The sequence below is a fragment of the Pristiophorus japonicus genome, chromosome 21, assembly GCF_044704955.1.
Source record: "Pristiophorus japonicus isolate sPriJap1 chromosome 21, sPriJap1.hap1, whole genome shotgun sequence".
NCBI classification, from domain to species: Eukaryota; Metazoa; Chordata; class Chondrichthyes; family Pristiophoridae; genus Pristiophorus; species Pristiophorus japonicus.
This window is the reverse complement of record NC_091997.1, coordinates 4442992-4459873: the sequence shown is the minus strand read 5'-3', so window position 1 is coordinate 4459873 and position 16882 is coordinate 4442992. Positions and strand designations below refer to the sequence as shown.

General features: G+C 43.5%; 1 protein-coding gene across 1 annotated transcript in view; it reads right to left on the bottom strand.

The window, feature by feature from the left end:
* Positions 1 to 16882, bottom strand: part of LOC139233778 (ORM1-like protein 3) — a 76088-nt gene that overhangs the window by 24309 nt on the left and 34897 nt on the right. Inside the window, exon 2 of the mRNA XM_070864292.1 lies at positions 109 to 300. Coding sequence (XP_070720393.1) covers positions 109 to 282 — 174 coding nt within the window. The 5' untranslated portion in view covers positions 283 to 300. The remainder of the gene's footprint in view (positions 1 to 108; positions 301 to 16882) is intronic.

The window sequence follows — 16882 nt, the reverse complement described above, 5'->3', positions numbered from 1 at the left end:
GAAAGCTAAGGTACCCATTTAGCATGCCTAAATATCACATCCAATACAGACTGAAATCATTGCTGCATCTTTATCACTGATATGCTTCTACATTTCAACTAGTCTTACCATATTGTGAATAACGTTAGTGAGTGTCCATACCACCGGCACGCTGAAGAATGGGATGCTCAAGAGAATGATGTGAAGCAAACCAATTCCCAGGATATAAGACAGCCAGATCCCACGGCTGTTCATAACCCGGGTATTGGGATTCACTTCACTGTGAGCAGTGCCCACATTCATGGTTTGTTTCTTTACAACCTAAAGGAAGAGAGAGAAATACAGAATTAATAATGTCTGAACTTCAGATAATGAAACACAGAAAAGTTTATTATTCCAGAGACCGCAAAAACAGGTCAGACAACATTGTTGGTTACAGAAATAATAACAAGGCGGGAGGAGTTTAAAGCCCCACGGCTTCACACCAAAAAGAGAAAATGGATGAAGAGGTAAAACTCTAAATTTTCACTACTCTTGCAAGCAGCATACATATGCTTTCATTTAGCAGTTCTAGTCTTTGCTATTCTTTAACAGCTAACTCAGTAGTTTGTCACATCTAAATACATTTGTTTCCTTTAATTCTGTAACTGGCATTGTGTAATTGATTTTTGATGTATCTTGGACAATCGTCTCTACTAAGAATTAGCAAGGATGTGTATTATAATGATAAAATTAGCACATAAATCTAGGCCGACACTCCAGTGCAGTGCTGAGGGAGTGCTGCACTGTTGGAGGTGCTGTCTTTCAGATGAGACAATAAACCGAGGTCTGCTCTCTCAAGTGGACGTAAACAATCCCATTATTTCGAAGAAGAGCAGGGGAGTTATCCCCGATGTCCTGGACAATATTTATTCCTCAATCGACATAACAAAAATAGTTTACCTGGTCATTATCACATTGCTGTTTGTGGGAGCTTGCTCTGAGCAAATTGGCTGCCGCGTTTCTTCCATGACAACAATGACTACACTTCAAAAGTACTTCATTGGCTGTAAAGCGCTTTGAGACGTCCAGTGGTCAGGAAAGGTGCTATATAAATCCAAGTCTTTCTTTCTATCTTTTAATTCACAGCAGTCACTGTCAAACGTTGAAGTATTGTTGAAATAAAGGTGATAATCAGTGTCACTGAATAAGTCAAAATTCAGTTTTTATTGCATGGAATTTGAGATTTTATTTTAGAACTGTGTTTTGGGAATCAAATTCTACAATTTCATCCATTTTTTGCTTTTGAAAACCATACAATAGTCGTCTTACCAATAAATCTGACAATTTGCCGTTTACATTTTTACTTCTTTCCCCCCCCCCGCCCCAAAACAATGACACTATTAACAATCTGTAAGGATCCAAACCAAAGTCTTTTTACCGAGGGATTCTCTATGGGGTGGGGGGAAAAAAAAAAGAGAAACAAAAAAGACAATATACAATTTTACAATTAAAAAATAGTATTCACACTAATGCAGGTAAGACGACTACATAACTCACTCCAACTTATTCTGAACTATAATCATGGTTGTAACTAACTGGAACAAAAAGCTCCACTCTTTACATTTCCTATTTATTGGGAGTGCGAGTAAATAACCCATGGCATTGCCCATTCAGTTGATGATTACAAGTTTTCTTTCAAACATGAAACTTGGACAGAGTTGGAAAAGACCTCAGAAACTCCATTCACAGAGCTACTTAGTGGCCAGAGTCTGCAACTACATGTGACAGTTGTCACAGCAAAAGTGAATGGGAAACACCAACAAATTAAACAAAAGCATGATCAAAAATTTGCAACAACAGAAAGGAAGACTTACAGGTTGCATCTCTGCAATCTCCTCTAACTTCACAATGCTCGGAGATCTCAGCGCCCCTCTAATTCTGGTCTCTTGAACATCCCTGATTTTAATTTTCTCCACCAATGGCGACCGTGCCTTCAGCTGCCAGGGCCCGATGTTCTGGAATTCCCTCCCTAAACATCTCTACCTTTCCCTCTTCCTTTAAGACCCTCCTCAAAACTCACCTCTGACCAAGCTTTTGCTCATCTGCCCTAATATTTCCTATGTGGCTCGGTGTCAAATCTTGTATTATAAATGCTCCAGTGAACTGCCCAGGGACGTTTTACTATGTTAATGGTGCTATATAAATACAAGTTGTTGTTGTAGAGAGAGAGAAAGAATTACATAATTTTTGTGCATCAACTCAAAGTGAGCCATTTAAATTGGCAAATATTCTCTCTCAAGACAATTTGCTCTGTCTTGTTTATACTTAAAAAATAAAATTTACATCATAGAAGTACTCAATTAAAAAAAAAAATCCTGAAGCATAAAGGCCTTTAAATAGAGCTGGAAGCTGAATACTTCTCCGGAATTAATAACCCACTAACTATTTTGCCGCAACACCCTGCTTTGAAATGCGCTGCAATATCGGAGGACGTGATTTTGGAAGCAAGTCGTTAATAGGAAGAACCTGATCCCTGCAATAAAAATGAAGTTGGAACTATTGACTGCACATCAACCTATTTTTTGGGAAGGGGAGAAGGTAGCGTTTTTAGGGGAGTGCTTCAGTTTCCCACCCCTTGATTTACCAAAACATTTCTAAAACACATTCATTCACTGGGACATTTGACCCAACCTCAGCAATGAAATCAGGATGGCATTTAGGTGTAGATAAGAGCCCTACCCCAGAACAATATTCAGAGCTTGGTCTGGATGCCTAGCATTGGTACATTTTCTTGAACAGAAAAAGGATTACGCGATTATAATTTTTACCCTGACAAAGTTGACCAAGAAAAAGAAACTGTAACTATCTTGGTGAAAAGTATCAATGATGCTTTAGTTTTAAAATAAGGATATTCCCAGCATTTGAGCGAAGCAGGCTAATCTGCCTTACTCATCCAGGTTCAATTCAATGAATAAACTTACTAATACAGTTTAACTGCAAGAAACTCTTCCCCACACAATACTTTATACACAAGTTTAAATTGACATTGCAATAGTTATGTCACACAATGTCTGAATGTAACAATTGGCAGTTTCTGTTGTCACAATCACTAACTATAGTACAGATTGCAACTGCTATGCATTAAATCGCCCATTTATACTAACTTGCAGAGCACCATGTATAAGGCAGAGGTGACCAAACTATGGCTCGTAGGCCATATATGGATATCTGGCTTCGTAAACCCCAACGACTCACTCTCCTACAGCACTAATAAATCCGAAATCCATCATTTAGAGAGCAATGGTGAAAACAAAATGTGAAAGAGCTCGCAACTCTTTAACCTAAAACATTCTGGAATTTCAACACCATTTTCCAGGAGGTAAACGGATAAAATCATAAATTCCGGAACTCTGAATTGTTTTTCAGAGATTAAATTGGGGATTTCCGGAGTCTACACCGTTAACAGGACAACAGAGTTTTCCAAAATTGATTTGATTCCAAGCTAGACCAAGGACCCAATACTCCTTTTAATTCAGTTACTTATTTCAAATGATCTGATTATTCAATTTCATAAGCACTGAATTTCCCCTTTGATGTGTTTATTTGCATTCCTAATTAAAATTATAGGATAATTCATTTTTTACAGTGCAAAACTGACTTCAAATGCAGTTGGATTAGTAGAGAAAAAGTACTTGAGAAACTAATGGGACTAAAAGCCGACAAATCCCCTGGACCTGATGGCACACATCCTAGGGTTCTAAAAGAGATGGCTGCAGAGATAGTGATGCATTGGTTGTGATCTCCCAAAATTCCGTAGATTCTACAACGGTCCCAGCAGATTGGAAGATAGCAAATGTATCTCCGCTATTCAAGAAAGGAGGGAGAGAGAAAACAAGGAATTCCAGGCCTGTTAGTCTGACATCAGTCATTGGGAAAATTCTGGAATCCATTATTAAGGAAGTGATATCAGGGCGGTTAGAAAATCATAGTATGATTAGGCAGAGTCAACATGGTTTTATGAAAAGGAAATCATGGCTAACAAAGTTATTGGAGCTATCAGAGAATGCAACGAGCAGGGCAGATAAAGGGGAACCAGTGGATGTAGTATATTTGAATTTTCAAAAGACATTCAATAAAGTGCCACACAAAAGTTTGCTACGCAAGATATGGACTCATGGTGTTGGGGGCAATATATTGGCATGGAAGAGGATTGGTTAATAGACAGACAACAGAGTAGGGATAAACGGGTCATTTTCCAATTGGCAGGCTGTAACTAGTGGGGTGCCACAAGGATCAGTACTTGGGCCTCAGCTATTTACAATCTATGTTAATGAACTAGATGAAGGGACCGAGTGCAATGTATCCACATTTTGTGATGATACAAAGCTAGGTGGGAAAGTAAACTGTGAGGAGGACACACAGAGCCCGCAAAGGGATAGAGACAGGTTAAGTGAGTGGGCAATAAGGTGGCAGATGGAGTATAATGAAGGAAATGTGAGGTTATTCATTTTTTTAAATGGTGAGAAACTATTAAATGTTGGTGTTCAGAGAGATTTAGGAATCCTCGTACATGAAACACAGAAAGCTAGCATTCAGGTACAGCAAGCAATTAGAAGGCAAATGGCATGTTGGCTATTGCAAGGGGGTTGGCGTACAAGAGTAAGGAAGTCTTACTACAATTGTGCAGCCCTTTGGCGAGACCACACCTGGAATACTGTGCACAGTTTTGGTCTCCTAATCTGAGAAAGGACATTCGGGAATTAAGGTTATGGGGAGCAGGGGGTAAGTAGAGCTGAGTCCACGGCCAGATCAACCATGATCTTTTGAATGGCGGAGCAGGCTCGAGGGGCTCGATGGCCTACTCCTGTTCCTAATTCTTATGTTCTTATCTTGATTGCTGGGCTCACCAATGTGTTCTTGGCTAGATAACAGGAAGCTCACAGTGGCAGGGTAATAGAGCCTCCCCATATGACTTCCAATCCCTCAGCAGAAAGGTGTCTGGTCTCCCTCTCAGTAACTTGTCATAGAAATGCATCAGAGATCACAAGCTCTTAACAGTGGAAAGCTAAACCTGTTCTCTACCAGTCAATCTAATTTAGAAGATTTTAATGGTTGGTATACATGCAAAATAGATTTAATTGTGATGGGAGTTAAATGATGCACCACAGCCTTAAAATATAATCTGTTTTTATGGACTAGTGACTTGTAATGTAGTGTTTTCTAATGATATAATAAACATTTTCTCAATATTGTGCACATTATTCGACCTGAAGCGCAACACTCTTCATGGGCAGGCTCGGTTTTGATCAATTAGATTTGCACTTCGTTAGACCATACACCACACCCTTGCCAAGGGGCAAGGTGGGCCATCTATTCATTGGACTGTCAAGAGTCTCTCTGACTGGTTGCTAGGTGGCACACAAAAATGGCCCAGCTCATATATCCTCTTATTTTAATTTCTTACAGTGAAGACATCTGGTGTCTGCGTGGTACATAAGAACATAATATAAGAAATAGAAGCAGGAGTCGGCCATTTGGCCCCTCGAGCCTGCTCCACCATTCAATAAGATCATGGCTGACCTGATCATGGACTCAGCTCTACTTCCCTGCCTGATCCCCATCTGTCTATCTCCATCTTAAATATATTCAATGATCCAGCCTCCACAACTCCCTGGGGCAGAGAATTCCATAGATTTACAACCCTCAGAAGAAATTTCTCCTCGCTTCAGTTTTAAATGGGCGGCCCCTTATTCTGAGACTACGGGCCCAAATTTCCCCACCAAGGTAAAACGGCGCACCTCCGAGCCCCCCGCCGACATTGTAGAGCAAAAGCAGCGGCAAAAAAAAGACGTGCAATTATGGCCGATTCCCGAGCCGTCTGTCGAGGTGGTGTGGCGCAGAACAGAGAGGGGGGGGGGGGGAACGGAGCTAGGTCCGTGCTGGCCGCGCGGAGCCTGATCGGAGTGCTTGAGTGTGTGCCGCAGCACACGCATGTGTTGCAGCGTTCGCGCATGCTCAGTGGGGCAATAACATTGGCAATCAGCCTTCTCCCTCCCCTCCACCACCCTGCCGCATTCTCCGTTGATACTCTTCTCCCCACCCCCACCTCACCCACCCATCAGCCTGCCCGTTGATACTCCTCTCTCCCCCCCCCCCCCCCACCCCCCCCCCCCCCACCCGCTTGCCGTGTTCTCCGTTGATACTTCTCTCTCTTTCTCCCTTCCCCCCCCCACCACCCCACCCAACCATAGAAACATAGAAAATAGGTGCAGGAGTGGGCCATTCGGTCCTTCGAGCCTGCACTGCCATTCAATATCATGGCTGATCATTCCTGCTTTCTCTCCATACCCCTTGATCCCCTTAGCCGTAAGGGCCATATCTAACTCCCTCTTGAATATATCCAAAAAACTGGCATCAACAACTCTCTGCGGCAGGGAATTCCATAGGTTAACAACTCTGAGTGAAGATGTTTCTCCTCATCTCAGTCCAAAATGGTCTAACCCTTATCCTAAGACTATGTCCCCATGGTTCTGGACTTCCCCAACATTGGGAACTTTCTTCCCACATCTAACCTGTCCAATCCCGTCAGAATCTCATATGTTTCAATGAGCTCCCCTCTCATCCTTCGAAACTCCAGTGAATAAAGACCCAGTTGATCCAGTCTCTCCTCATATGACAGTCCAGCCATCCCTGGAATCAGTCTGGTGAACCTTCGCTGCACTCCCTCAATAGCAAGAACGTCCTTCCTCAGATTAGAAGACTAAAACTGACAATATTCCAGGTGAGGCCTCACCAAGGCCCTGTACAACTGCAGTAAGACCTTCCTGCTCCTATACTCAAATCCCTTAGCTATGAAGGCCAATATATCATTTGCCTTCTTCACCGCCTGCTGTACCTGCATGCCCACTTTCAGTGACAGATGAACCATGACCCTCAGGTCTCGTTGCACCTCCCCTTTTCCTAATCTGCCGCCATCCAGATAATATTCTGCCTTTATGTCTTTGCCCCCAAAATGGATAACCTCACATTTATCCACATTATACTGCATCTGCCATGCATTTGCCCACTCACCTAATCTGTCCAAGTCACCCTGCAGCCTCTTAGCGTCCTCCTCACAGCTCATACCGCCACCCAGTTTAGTGTCATCCGCAAACTTGGAGATATTACACTCAATTCCTTCATCCAAATCGTTAATGTATATTGTAAAGAGCTGGGGTCCCAGCTCTGAGCCCTGCTGCACTCCACTAGTCACTGCCTGCCATTCTGAAAAGGGCCCGTTTATCCCGACTCTCTGCTACCTGTCTGCCAACCAGTTCTCTATCCTCATCAGTACATTACCCTCAAGACCATGCGCTTTGATTTTGCACACCAATCTCTTGTGAGGGACCTTGTCAAAAGCCTTTTGAAAGTCCAAATACACCACATCCACTGGTTTTCCCTTGTCCACTCTGCTAGTTACATCCTCAAAAAATTCCAGAAGATTCGTCAAGCATGATTTCCCTTTCATAAATGCATGCTGACTTGGTCCAATCCTGTCACTGCTTTCCAAATCCGCTATTTCATCCTTAAATGATTGATTCCAACATTTCCCCCACTACTGATGTCAGACTAACTAGTCTATAATTACCCGTTTTCTCTCTCCCTCCTTTTTTAAAAAGTGGTGTTACATTAGCTACCCTCCAGTCCATAGGAACCGATCCAGAGTCGATAGACTGTTGGAAAATGAGCCTGCCGCTTTCTCCATTGATACTCCTCCCTCCTGCAGCCCCAGTATGCCACGTTCTCCCGATTCTTGCCCTGGCTGAAGGGCTTGCCGGTGTCCCGCACCTTGCCCTGGCCGAACGTACTCTCGCACGGCCAACCGCTGCATAGTTCAGTTTAAGGTAGGATTTGATTCAGTACTTTTCTTTGTTAATTTAATTCTTTACTTCACTTCTTTATTTTTTATTGAATGGTTATTACTGCTTGTGCTTGGTGGTGCTTAAAATGTAGTTACTTGCGCCGATTCCTGAACTGTAAATAAGGTCTTTCTGTGCGGATAAAAGTGGACACATGCGCTGCCCTAAGTTAGCTTACTACAACTTTTTTCTGGCCAAATTGGCATAAATGGTGCAAGTGGCTGGGAACGCCCCCTTTTGAAAAAAAAACTGACTTAACAAAATCCTAACTAACTCACTTACACTGGCACAAATTAAATGGCCATATTTGCAACTAAAAAGATACACCAGAAAAATCAAGTTACATGAAAAGAAAGTGCAACTCATGGGGAAATTTGAGCCCAGCCCCTAATTTTAGTTTCCCCTATCAGTGAAAATATCCTCTCTGCATCCACCTTGTCGAGCCCCCTCATTATCTTATATGGTTCAATAAGAGCACCTCTCATTCTTCTGAACTCCAATGAGTATAGGCCCAACCTACTCAACCTATCTTCATAAGTCAACCCCCTCATCTCCAGAATCAAGCTAGTAAACAGCCACCAATGCAAGTATATCCTTCCTTAAATACGGAGACCAAAACTGTACACAGTACTCCGGGTGTGGCCTTACCAATACGCTGTATTGTAGTAGGACTTCTCTGCTTTTATACTCTATCCCCTTTGCAATAAAAGGCCAGCATTCCATTTGCCTTCCTGCTTACTTGCTGTACCTGCATACTAACTTTTTGTGTTTACGCACAAGGACCCTAAGGTCCCTCTGTACTGCAGCACTTTGCAATTTTTCTCCATTTAAATTATAATTTGCTTTTCTATTATTTCTGCCAAAGTGGATAACATCACATTTTCCCACATTATACTCCATCTGTCAAATTTTTCCCACTCACTTAACCTGTCTATATCCCGTTGCAGATTATTTGTGTCCTCCTCACAATTTTTTACTTTCTCGCCCATCTTTGTATCAGCAGCAAACTTGGCTACATTACATTCGGTCCCTTCATCCATGTCATTAATATAGATTGTAAATAGTTGAGGACCCAACACCAATCCCTGCGGCACCTGTGGAAATGCACTTTTAAAGTTGCATACACTGTTTTTGTACCCTTTTGCAATAAAACAAAATGGAGTCCCGGTCCTGCCAGAAGCTTCTGCAGCAAACAGTCTGTTTGCATAAACATGCTAACCCTGACTGAAACTGCTGATAGCTGATTAATAACCACAAGACAACAGAAAGACTGTCCTGCTGAGATAAGTACCACCCATTGTGCTCCCCTGTATTATCAATAGTCTGTCGCTATGCCAGACCTTAGAAGGGCAAGATAAAGGTTGTAAAGATGCAGCACCAATTCACCCCCAAATTACCAGCCATTATCTCAACTACAGAACTCATCCAAAATGTACAAGAAGCCAATTACCCAATCAACCACTATGGAAATCATGGGCCCAAATAGATCGCCAGGAAACTGGACAATCCTAAAACAATGCAAACCCAGTGATAGCACATTATCACACCCTAATCGAGTTACTGCTGACAAGCCTACCTCAAACACTGACAAAGGAGACATTTGAAAATATGTAAAAGACTCAGACAAGGATGTGGTAATCATTAATTGATTGGCGAACTCTATCTGTTTTCATTGACTGCAAAGGCAGAACCAACACACAGGATGGAACCATAACTTGTTTGTTCTACTGTATAAATATATTGTGAATCTGTACCACAGCGAGAGCCTCCGCTTAGCCTTTGACTGGACGGGACTCTCCCTTGCTGCAAGTAAAACTTATTAAAGGAATATCTACCGGAGCTGATTGTGTTAGAGTCTTATATTGAGAGTCTAGATTTCGACACACCCCACTTGTCACTGTTTGCCAATCGGAAAATGACCCATTTATCCCGACTCTGTTTTCTGTTAGTTAGCTAATCATCTATCCATGCTAATCATCATCATCATAGGCAGTCCCTCGAACGAGGATGACTTGCTTCCACATGAGTTCACAGATGTTTCAATGAAGGACCTGATGTTCCAGTCCTGAACTCCAATTGAGGGGTGGAAAATGCCTGCTCGTGGATTTAAAAAAAAAAGTGTGGTGACCGTTGCACACCAGCCACCACACGGGCTTGACTGAGCTAGGCCTTTATCCAGTGGCAAGGGTTAACCAGGACAACTGGAGACCTGCTCTGCTGCACGGACCTAGTGCACACACATATCGCAGTGTGGGCTGGGCCCGTGCTGCCCCTGGGCCCTCGGCTCTTCTGGGCCCCGTACTCTCATTCGCCGCTCCTCCACCACGATTTATTGCCGTCACAAACCAGTGCAGCAATACTGAAGCACTTTAAGAGGATGTGAAGATCAAAATTAGGAAAACTTACATTTTTAAAAAATTACTATATTCTGGGGAGATTCTCGATTAGAATATGGAAAACAGAACTCTACTACAAGTATTTAAAAAAAACTCTGGAGACATACCTGAAATCTATAGACCAGTCAAGTTTAATACAAGCAGGAAAAACATAGAAAGTATTTTGAGAGATCTAGCTAATATATTACCCCCAACCCAGTGAGCTTTTATCTTGTGCAGTAACCTCTTATGTGGCACCTTATCGAATGCCTTCTGGAAATCCACTGGTTCTCCCTTATCCTCCCTGCTCGTTACATCCTCAAAGAACTTCAGCAAATTTGTCAAAACATGATTTCCCTTTCATAAAACCATGCTGACTCTGCTTGATTGAATCATGCTTTTCTAAATGTCCTGCTACTGCTTCCTTAATAATGAACTCCAGCATTTTCCCAACGACAGATGTTAGGCTAACTAGTCTATAGTTTCCTGCTTTTTGTCTACCTCCTTTAAAAAAAAAATAGGTGCGTTACAGTTGCGGTTTTCCAATCCGCTGGGACCACCCCAAAATCCAGGGAATTTTTGTAGATTACAACCAATGTATCCATTATCTCTGCAGCCACTTCTTTTAAGGCCCTAGGATATAAGCCATCAGGTCCAGGGGACATAAATATCTGTCTGCTCCCTTGACTATGACTTGGCTCTGGTTGGATTCAGGAGACTCCTGCACTGCCTCCCTGAAAATGGAGATCAATATCAGAACTGTGGGTAGATGCATTCAACAATGACAGAGGAGAAAGAACGTTTAAAATCATATCAAGGAAAGGAGTTTCTAAATCTGAAAACACGAGTAAAGATAAATCTTCAAGGTTGAAGGTTTTGAAACATTTAAACAGGTCACACTTTATGCTAGCACTACTGCATAAAAGAACAATACTTTTTAAAAGTTTGTTTATGATTGTCATGTATGTACATTCTGTTTGTAGCCACCAGATGGCATCATTGTTGGAGGCCACTGCGGTTCAAAGATCTACGGTCTGAAAGAATCTACTCATGCCTAGTGATCCAACAGAGAAAACGTACAAGGAGCTGTGAACATTGGTACAAGCATCTCAAGCCAGACGATGGCATCATCATCTCGAGATAAATGGTTTTATACACACATTCGATCGGAGGGCCAGAGCGCAGCGGAATTTGTTGCCGACCTGAGACGGAACCGTGCAAGTTCGGAACTGTGTTGGCAGACATGCTGCGGCACTTTTGTTATCGGTATCAACCACGAGGTGATCCTGCGCAAACTTCTGGCGGTGGAGAAGTTGGATTTAAAAAGGGCCATCCAGATCGCTCAATGTACGACGACGGACAGGAATCTAAAGAAAATAGCGGTGAAGAACCGAACCTCGGCAAGTACTGTAAATGCGATTGATTCGGCGTTCGGCAGAGCGGCACATGGCAGGGCCTATCCGGCTGCGTTTGCGAAACCTGTGGCTGCCCAAAGTCCGCCAGCGGGAAAGTATCCGACTTCTCCCTGGTGGCGTTGTGGGGGAAATCATCGGCACCAGCAATGCCGATTCAAGCAATATAGTTGCAAAGGCAGTCTGAGAGTGGGGTATCTTCAGCGCAAGTGTCCGCAGATGAGCAAGCGTGCTGTGACACACCACATGGAGGATGAGAGTCAGACTAGAGCAGATCCGGATAAGCAATCCGAGATGTCAGAGGAGGACGTGTACGGATTGTACTTCTTCATAACCAAGAGTAAACCAATTTTGATTAATGTGAAGTTTAACGGGATACCGGTATCGATGGAACTGGACATGGGGGCGAGTCAATCGATCATGAACGAGAGGGCATTTTATAAGCTGTGGGATACTGTGAGGCCAAGGCTGAGCCCTGTTAACGCCAAGCTGCGCACGTACACCAAAGAACTGCTAAAATTGACTGGCAGTGCACAAATTAACGTGTCATATAACGGTGTGGTTCACGAGTTACCGCTGTGGATTGTTCCAGGCAATGGCCCAACGCTGCTCAGCAGGAGCTGGTTGGAGAAAATCAGATGTGACTGGAACGATGTAAAGGCGTTGTCATCGGAGGAAGATACATGTGCCCAAGTATTGAGCAAGTTCCCCTCGCTGTTCGAACCGGGTATCGGCAACTTCACGGGAGCCAAGGTGCAGATCCACGTGGACTCAGATGCAAGACCCGTTCATCATAAAGCTCGGGCAGTGCCATATATGATGAGGGAGAAGGTCAAAATTGAACTGGACACACTCCAGCGTGAAGGAATCATATCACCGGTCGAATTTAATGAATGGGCCAGCCCCATTGTTCCTGTGCTGAAAAGTTATGGCAGTGTCAGAATCTGGAGACTACAAGGCTACGATCAACAGGGTTTAGAAACAAGAGATTGATGTGCAAAGTTAGAGCACATGGGATTGGGGGTAGTGTACTGACATGGATTGAGAACTGGTTGTCAGACAGGAAGCAAAGAGTAGGAGTAAATGGGTACTTTTCAGAATGGCAGGCAGTGACTAGTGGGGTACCGCAAGGTTCTGTGCTGGGGCCCCAGCTGTTTACACTGTACATTAATGATTTAGATGAGGGGATTAAATGTAGTATCTCCAAATTTGCGGATGACACTAAGTTGGGTGGCAGTGTGAGCTGCGAGGAGGATGCTGTGAGGCTGCAGAGCGACTTGGATAGGTTAGGTGAGTGGGCAAATGCATGGCAGATGAAGTATAATGTGGATAAATGTGAGGTTATCCACTTTGGTGGTAAAAACAGAGAGACAGACTATTATCTGAATGGTGACAGATTAGGAAAAGGGGAGGTGCAAAGAGACCTGGGTGTCATGGTACATCAGTCATTGAAGGTTGGCATGCAGGTGCAGCAGGCGGTTAAGAAAGCAAATGGCATGTTGGCCTTCATAGCAAGGGGATTTGAGTACAGGGGCAGGGAGGTGTTGCTACAGTTGTACAGGGCATTGGTGAGGCCACACCTGGAGTATTGTGTACAGTTTTGGTCTCCTAACCTGAGGAAGGACATTCTTGCTATTGAGGGAGTGCAGCGAAGGTTCACCAGACTGATTCCCGGGATGGCGGGACTGACCTATCAAGAAAGACTGGATCAACTGGGCTTGTATTCACTGGAGTTCAGAAGAATGAGAGGGGACCTCATAGAAACATATAAAATTCTGACGGGGTTAGACAGGTTAGATGCAGGAAGAATGTTCCCAATGTTGGGAAAGTCCAGAACCAGGGGTCACAGTCTAAGGATAAGGGGTAAGCCATTTAGGACCGAGATGCGGAGGAACTTCTTCACCCAGAGAGTGGTGAACCTGTGGAATTCTCTACCACAGAAAGTTGTTGAGGCCAATTCACTAAATATATTCAAAAAGGAGTTAGATGAGGTCCTTACTGCTAGGGGGATCAAGGGGTATGGCGAGAAAGCAGGAATGGGGTACTGAAGTTGAATGTTCAGCCATGAACTCATTGAATGGCGGTGCAGGCTAGAAGGGCCGAATGGCCTACTCCTGCACCTATTTTCTATGTTTCTATGTTAAGATCAGAACCCGTTACCGAAGACTTGTTTGTGACGCTAGCTGGAAGGAAGTTGTTCACAAAACTGGACTTGACGTTGGCCTGTATGACACAGGAGTTGGTCGCGACGTCGAAGGGACTTTCGTGCATTAACACACACAAAGAACTGTTTATTTACCACAGGTGCCCTTTCGGAATTCGCTCGGCTGCAGCAATATTCCAAAAGGAATTTGGAATGTCGACTGAAGTCCGTTCCCAGAACTGTCGTGTTCCAAGATGACATCCTGATCACCGGTCTTGACTCCAAGGAACATCTGAACAACCTGGAAGAGGTTCCACTGCGTTTGGATAGAGTGGGACTCAGACTGAAACGCTCGAAGTGCATCTTCATGGCACCGGAGGTCAAATTCCTCGAGAGGAAAATCACCGCTGATGGCATCAGACCTACTGACGTGAAAACCAAGGCCATCAAGAATGCACCCAAGCGGCAGAATGTGACGGAGCTGCGCTCGTTCCTGGGTCTACTCAACTACTTTGGTAACTTTCTACCTAAACTGAGCACATTACTAGAACCACTGCACATGCTATTGAGAAAAGACGACAACTGGGTGTGGGGCGCACAGCAAGGCAGAGCTTTCGAGAAAGCCACCAATCTGCTGGTACATTATGACCCATTTAAACATAGCGTTTAGTTTTGGCCTGTGACGCATCTTCATATGGAATTGGTTACGTATTCCAACAAGCCAATGAGTCGGGGAAACTTCAATCTGTTGCGTATGCAACCAAATGTTTGTCTAAAGCGGAAAGAGCCTACAGCATGGTAGAAAGAGAAGCTTTAGCGTGTGTGTACAGTGTTAAAAAGATGCATCAATACCTGTTCGGCCTGAGGTTCGAATTAGAGAATGATCACAAGCCGCTCATTTTGTTGTTTTCCGAGAGCAAAGGTATCAATACCAACGCTTCATTCTGCATCCAAAGATGGGCGCGGACATTATCTGCCTATGATTATGTCATTCACCACAGACCTGGCAGAGAATTGTGCCGATGCTTTGAGCCGGTTGCCGTTTCCCACACAGGAGGAAACGCCACAACCGGCGGATCTAATGTTAATCATGGATGCTTTTGAGAGTGAAGGAACCCGTGTCACGGCTCAACAAGTTAAGATCTGGACCAGCTAGGACCCGATTTTATCGGTGGTAAAGGATTGCATCCTCAAAGGGGATTGGTCTGCCATACCTAAGCAAATGTGTGAGGAGGCCAAACCGTACTTTCGTCGCGAGGACGAACTGTTTATTCAATCAGATTGCATATTGTGGGGCAATCGCGTTGCAATGCCCAAAAAAGGGAGAGAAGTTTGTGCGCAAGTTACACAGCACACATCCGGGTATAGTGATGAAGGCCATCGCCAGGTCCCATATATAGTGGCCAGGAATTGATTCCGAGTTGGAAGCATGCATGCATCAGTGCAACACTTGCATGCAGCTCAGCAAAGCACCAGCGGAATCGCCGCTGAGTCTGTGGTCGTGGCCATCCAAACCTTGGTCCAGGATCCATGTAGATTTTACAGGTCCCTTCCTGGGCAAGATGTTTTTAGTGGTGGTGGACGCTTATTTGAAGTGGATAGAATGCATCATCATGTCATCCAGCACGTCCACAGCAACCACAGAGAATCTCAATGTCATGTTCACGACACATGGTCTGCCTGACATAGTGGTGAGCAACAATGGGTCGTGCTTCACCAGTCAGGAGTTTCAGGAGTTTGTGAAACTTAATGGCATAAAACATGTAAGGTCAGCACCGTTCAAGCCTGTGTCCAACGGGCAAGCTGAACATGCAATACAAATGATCAAGCAAAGCATGAGAGTAACCCATGGGTCACTGCAGATCTGCTTGTCCTGCGTACTGCTGAGTTACAGGACAAGACCCCACACACTCACAGGGGTCTCAACTGCTGAACTCATGATGAAAAGAGGTCTTAAGACCAAGCTATCTCTGGTACACCCGGACTTAAATAATCATGTTGAATACAGAAGACAAAGTCAACAAAGCTATCATGATCGCGCAACTGTGTCACGTGAGATTTCTGTTAGTGATCCTGTATGTGTTGAACTATGGTCAGGGTCCCAAATGGATCTGGACTGTCCATACATGACACTTGTGTGGACATCACACATGATTCTTGTAGCCAGCAGGAGAGGAGACTTCTATCCTATTAATCTGGGCCGAGTTCAAATGAGTCACAGCATTCAAATTTTCTGCTAGAGGTTTAAGAAAAGTGTACAGATAAAAATCAAAAGGTTTCCAGGGAAGCCTATTATGGTGCACAGAAATGGACAGATATCATATGCTTATATATACACACACATTTCAAAATTACACAATTGGCTATAAAGCAGATTTGGGATGTCCTGAGGTCATGAAAGGCACTTATATAAATGCAAGTGTTGCTTTTTTATATTCTGGTGTACTACAAGCAGAGACATTGTGTATGTACTTATGGGTTTCAAAGTCAACTGTAAACAGATAGGTTCACTGGACAGGATTTGCACTCCAGCCTAAAATATATTCAGTTAAAATACTGAAACATAGAGTAAAAATAGCCACAATCGGTGAGGTTTCAGTATTGATTATAACCAGCTACAGAAAAATGATAATGTCCTTAAGTAGCTAGGCTTGCTGGAATCAGATTTCAGTTCGAAAGGAACTACATTCCTTGATTTATCAGTGAATTTCTACCAATTTGACAAATTCCATCAAATGTCTTTCTTAAAAATGCTTTGAAAAAGTTAGAAGAGAAGCAGCATTCCTATCACAGCCACCATTTTAAGATCAGACTGCAGCTTGATCCAGTTCCACAGGCAGGGGGACAGTAGTACAGTGTCAGATTCAATATTTTTTTTTAAATGCAAGATGGCTCAAAATTTTCTTTCCACATATGGATGGTCAAAATCTGTCATTGTACAGTTGTGTATTTCTAACAGCTTAAGTGGACATTAGCATGAAAATTTCACATCCTACCATTACTTTCCTGCAATTCTCGTGACAATTGTGTATGATACATGAATAAAAACCACTGAATACAATTCAGCTGCTATTCCTGGAGCCCAAAACTGCT